At 43.9% G+C, this 6000-nt stretch overlaps 1 protein-coding gene across 25 annotated transcripts in view; it reads right to left on the reverse strand.

Annotated features, from left to right (window-relative positions):
* CLASP2 (cytoplasmic linker associated protein 2) overlaps window positions 1-5659 on the reverse strand; it is a 292183-nt gene extending 286524 nt beyond the window's left edge. For 14 of the 25 annotated variants that reach the window (XM_030551236.1, XM_030551233.1, XM_030551251.1 and 11 more), the window contains exon 1: window positions 4218-5257. In XM_030551236.1, coding sequence (XP_030407096.1) covers window positions 4218-4412 — 195 coding nt within the window. In that variant the 5' untranslated portion in view covers window positions 4413-5257. Of the gene's footprint in view, window positions 1-4217; window positions 5259-5438 lie in introns of those variants that run through there. The other 11 variants (XM_030551252.1, XM_030551248.1, XM_030551260.1 and 8 more) reach the window with 3 other exon arrangements.
* Window positions 5660-6000: the final 341 nt, after the last annotated feature.

Below are 6000 nucleotides of genomic sequence, written 5' to 3' on the forward strand. Positions count from 1 at the left end.
ATTTTATCAGAGATCTGTAGAGTTTAAGACAAGAAAAGACAATTAAATCATCTAGTCTGATCTCCTAAATATCTCACAGTCCATTACATTTCACCCAGTTACTCCTGTATTGGAGTCCAAAAACTTGTGTTTGGCCAAAGTATATTTTCCAGAGAGGCATGCAGTCTTTATATGACATCAAAAGATCCTTGATAGACTGGTCCAATGATGAATTACCACAATTGCTACAGAACTGTGCCTTATTTTCAGTTAGAATATGTGACTATAGCTTCCAGACATCGGTTCTTGTTGTCTTTCTCTGCTAGATTAAGAGAGTCCTTTGGTGCGATATTTTCTCCCCATGAAGGTACTTACACACTAATCAAGTAACTAAGGAATTTTTTTCAGCCCTAAAATCTTTTGTGGCTCTTTTCTGCACCCTCTACAAATTTGTCAACAGGCTTTTTAAAACATGGATACCAGAACTCTCTCACCAATGCCATACATAAAGACAATCTTCTCCCTAATCCTGTTCGCTACACCCGTTATACATCCAAATGTAGCATTAGCTTTTTTTGCCATAGAATCAGAGTGGGAACTTGCATTCAGTTGCTTGTTCATTTATGATTCCTAAATCCTTTTCATAGTTCTTACTTTCCAGGATATATTACCCCATTTTGTAGGTATGGCCTGCATTTCTTATTCCTAAATGTTTAACTTTACATTCAGATGGATTAAAATGCATTTTGTCTGAATGGGTCCAACTCATCAAGCAATCCATATCGCTCTGTGTGACTGTCTGTCATCATTTACCATTCTGCCAATGCTAAATAATCTGCAAATTTTATCTTTGCTAACGTTATAGTTACTTCAGATCACAGATGTAGATGATGAATAGCTTCAGATCCTTGTGGATGCCCACTAGAAACACCCTCATTCAATGATATTTCCCCTTTCACAACTACTTTGAGATGCCAGTTAGCCAGTTATTTATCTAATTAACTTGTGCTCTATTGATATTGTGTTAACATTTTAATCAGAATATTGTGTGATACTAAGTCAAATGAATTACAAAAGCATAAGTATATTATGTCCATGCAGCTACCTTTCTCAACTAAATTTGTAATCTTGAAATCAAGTTTGACAACACCTAATTTTCCATAGAACTATGTTGACTGGCATTAACTATATTCCTACCCTTGAATACTTTATCAGTTGAATCCCTTATCAGCTTTTCCATCATTTTGCCCAGGATTCATGTCAAGATAACTAGCCTATAGTTACCTGGGTCATCCCACTTGCCCTTCTTGAATACTGGCACAACATTTACCATTCTTCCTGTCTTCTGAAATTTCCCCCATATTCCAAAATTTATTTAAAATTATCATCAGACCAAAGACCGCAGTCAATTCTTAGGATTCTTTGGTGCAAGTTATCTGGCCCTGCTGATTTAAAAATGTTTATCTCTATTAGATGTTAACTAACATTCTCAATTACTAATGGACTGGAAAGCACTTCATCAAATGATAAGAATACTTCATCCTGCTTCTTTCCACATACAAGACAAATATTTACTGAACACTTCTGCCTTTTCTGCATCATCACTAGGGCTCTGTGACTTCTGCAGCAGCCACCCCGGCCACTGCTAGAGCAGTTCTGCAGCCAGCTGGGCTCTGGGGACCATCTGAGCAGCAGCCGATGCAGCTGACCCTGGGGTTGGCAGGAGAAGCCGCAGCTCCCGGCAGCGGTCCAGGGGCAGCCATAGCAACCATGGGCTTCCCTCCGCCCCAAGATTCAATCAGGGGTACAGTAACTCCTTGCTTAATGTTGTAGTTATGTTCCTGAAAAATGCTACTTTAAGCAAAACTATGTTAAGCGAATCCAATTTCCCCCCAAAAATTAACATAAATAAGGGTTTTTTCAACCACACTGAAACTGTGTATCTATGGTATCATGAATCCAATACCTGAACAGTTTACATTCAGTTCACAGATCAAAGGTCATGAAGGGCACACTTTAAAAAATCTTAATCCTTCAGTACAGAATTATTTAAATGCATTCAACATTGAAAGAAAGAATCAAGTTGACAGTCCCTTGGAAAATGAATAAAATCATTTTCTCACACAATTAACCTGTGGAATTCATTAACAAAGGACTATCATTCAAGTCAAGAGTCTATTATGATTAAAATAAACTTAAGACAATTACATGGATAACTTCTACTGCTGCAGCTGTAAAACAAAGCATAGAAGACACAAACTCCTCAAGCGCAAGGAGAAGATTCTTAATCTTCCTTTAAAGTGGTGACTACTATCATAGACAGGCTACTGGATTAACTGAGCAATTGGAGGAGTCCAATATTGCAATTCCTACTACCCTTGTATTGATGTAACATCCTTGTTTTATTGTTTTTGAAGGGGGCGGGGGGAGATCCTGCTCTTTGTGTGTATAAAATTCAATGCCAGAAAGGAGTTATATGCACTTAAGGAATGCAAAGCTGAATCCTAATTAGCCTGCAAGCCTTTTACATTATTAAAGTCTATTAAGCTCTGTAAGAGCCTTATTTGTACAGTACAGTGTTTGATAATTCATAATTACATATTTCTTGCCTTTCCACCAGTCTTAAAGAACAAGGCACCCACTCATCTTTACATCTAAAGCAAACTGAACATTCTGATGTGAGAGAAAGAAGTTACACTTTGAAAAGAGCATGATTTATCTGTAGCTAATGGTATCTTTTGTGAACTTTTACACAGAACACACAGAAGTGATGCTTGTCTTTGTTGCCTATCTTAAGTGAGCACTTTTTTTAAATTAACATCCTGCTGAGAAAAACATAATCAGTTGCTCATCATCTAAACTAAAAGCATTAACTCTTTCAAACCTACCCAATTTTGCTATGTGCCTATATGAAATATCTCTACTCCAAATTCAGCAATTTAAGACCAAGGACACACAATTGTGCTAAATATTCAATAAGGAGCCATCTCTACACTAACATGACCTGTAATAATTTATGCGCTTGTGAAAATAGCTGAAATTGACAGTTTTCAGAGCTCAATCCTAAAATCAGGTGTAAATGTTATAAAATAATTCACAGATCTGTAACATCTATAAATGCTTAAAAAAAGTTTAATTACTGTGCCACCATTAGAAATGTACTACTATACTATACAAATTGTTCCGATGCTTGCCTGTTGAGCTGTAATCTTCAGAGAACTATTGACTCAATAGAATTAATTTGAGAGGTACTTCAAAATGCCTGGTAAATCAAGTAGTCATAAGTACATAACAATCAATTTTGTATATGGAACTAGCCCTGCAAACAAAAAAAACCCTTATGCTCACTTAAGGGACTTGAGTCCAGCACTATGGAGCAACACTGCCATCAGCTGACTGAAGTGCAAAGCAACTGCACTTAAATAGTTACCCAAGTGGACAATATGACCACGTTCCCAATGTTTCTCCTGGGTATCCAAAGACAAGAGAATTGCCCACATTCACTCCATGAACCCAGAATTAGCAGTTTCTTGTATATATCCGCTAAAAATGCATGAAGAACAATTTGAAAGATGAGTCACCACAGACCTCCAGAAAGATAACACAACACTACTCATGCTGGGAAACTATACAAAAGATAGCATGGATAAACTCAAATTTACACTTGGACCCTGAAACAGCAATCACTAGTTAACCCCTATGAAACAGAAGAGATGATACAATGCACATATAGTGAAATATCACTTGTATAGCCTACAGAAAATAAAGGCAACTCCATAAAATTCGTACCTGAGTGAATATAGGGTGCATGGAATGGGAGGGGTCAAAAATCAGGATGACATACAATGTGAGAAAACAGGGATATTTGCTTTTAGCTGCCCATAATCAAGAGCCACACACACAAAAGATGCACCAAAACATCTCTCCATAAATTACTTTTCTTAATGCAATATTTTAAATGACCAATGCTAGTATTATTTTTATTCAACATGAAAGCAGAAAATATGAACTCCTCTTACAGGCCAGAAATACGCTGTAAAACAATCTTTCCAGCCAACAAAATCCACTTTTCTGAAAAACCTCTCTTTGTGGAAGGAAGGAAGGAAGAAACAGGATATGATAGGCAAGAGAAATTGCCGTCCTGTTGTGCTCATTTATGATTTAAGGATAATTAAGAGCACCATCCCTTTTTAACACGAAAAATCCTGTTACACACAACCTCTGCACAACATTCTTACCTTAAAATTACTAGAGTTAACCCATCCTGTTAATTCGTCAATCACTTTATCGAGGCGCTGTTGATCCTGCTCGAGGTCAGTGGATCTACTTGGATCAGCCAGATACTCCAGCAACTCTTGGCCGATTTGCATTCTGCGACTCACATCTTTCTGCTGCACCTGATCACAGAAATAGTCCATATTGCCAGGCTCCATTGTGGATTTGAACGAAAAAGTTTATTAGGCAAAGAATCAAACTGCTTCAATATCAAAAACAAAACACACACATACAAAGTCAGGGGTAGCGTGGGGAGAAGTGCCCAGCTGGAGAAGTAGCCACCAACGTTTCACCTCCAAGCCCTACCCAGCAGAAAGGAGATGTTTTTCCCCTCCGTTCTTCTCCCCCAACAAACTCCGCAAGGTGAAATACAAGGCCTTTAACCAAGAAACACACTAACAAAAATCCTTTCAAATGCATTAAAAAATTAAATCTCCAGTGATTCCCTTGTGAGGCTGCTGGTGACGCGGTCGGGGAAGGGGTGTTTGCAGGATCCACTGATTTCGGGGAGCTTTTTTTTTTATTCCAGTTTTCAGTGTTTTTCACGATTTTCAAGTTTCGTTTCTCGCGAACTTCCAACAGCGGTGGAGCTGCTGGCGTCTCTCCCCAGCCCGCAGGCCCGGCACGGACCCACCGCAGCCGCTTCTCAGCGCAGTGGGCAGTGGCGCCTTGTCGCCAAACGCAGCCGGAAGCAGCGGCGAGGCCGGAGCGGAACTTTCATGCTCCCTGGCCCGGGGGATGGATGCGGCTCCACGTCCCCGCCCCGCGGCAGGTCTAAACTTCAGCCGCTCCGGACTCGCTCCGCAGCGGCCCCGGCGCCTCCTCCGCCCGGTCTTCCCTGAAGAGGTCGGGGCGGCAGCCGCGGGACCCCGCGGGCTCGCTCAGTCGCGTCTCCTGGCTGAAGCGGCTCCTCAGTCCCGTGGAAGTTGCGTGCCCAGCTCCAGCCCGGCTCAGCCGGCGCCCGCCTCGGGGTGTCACTCACTCTCCGGGCCCCGCCTCGCTCCTCCCCGCGCCGCCACCGCCGCCGTCTCCTCCGCGCTGCCGGGCGGCTCTCAGGGCGCGCGACACTCCCGCGCGCTCCCCTGCGACTGCGGCGGCTCCCAACACCGAACCCTGCTCGCTCCCCGCGCCGCCGGCCGCCCGCCCGCGTGTCCGCTGTCGGCACAAGTCCAACTCACACACACCTCCGTGCGCGTGCGCACGCGATACAACTCTCCTTTCCTGACCTCCACCTCTTTTCCCGCCCCACGCTGCAGCGTGCCCGCGCGCTCCGTCCTCTCCCCTACTCTCGCTGCAGGGCGCGCGCTTGGTCTTGCGGCTCCATCTTTACAGGCGTCAGCAGGCGCATGCGCTTGTCGGCTGCGGTTGCTGTGCTTGCGACTGTTCGGCCACCACCTCCCCAGTATAGCGGGTAGAGTCCTTCTCTGTCTTTAGGTGCCTGCGCACGGCCTGTGTACAGCGCTTTGCCTAAATGATCAGTGGACGGGGAGGGGGCAGGCTGAGTCGGGGAAGAGAGAAATAGCAGAGGGTAAAGCATGCTGGAACCAGTAGAAACGCTCTGAAAGCGGCCGTGGCTCTCAGGCAGTGCAGGAGTCACCCCTAAGGAGGGGTCCTGCTGATGCTGCTTTGAAAGCCCCCGCGCGCAGCTAGCCTACATGCAGCAGCGGTGTTATTGTTGCTGCAGTCCGCTGTGGCCGGGCGGAGGCGTGTAGAGGGAGCGGCGCATGCGAGTGAAAGCGGGGCGGA

The sequence above is a fragment of the Gopherus evgoodei genome, chromosome 2, assembly GCF_007399415.2.
Source record: "Gopherus evgoodei ecotype Sinaloan lineage chromosome 2, rGopEvg1_v1.p, whole genome shotgun sequence".
Taxonomy (NCBI): Eukaryota; Metazoa; Chordata; order Testudines; family Testudinidae; genus Gopherus; species Gopherus evgoodei.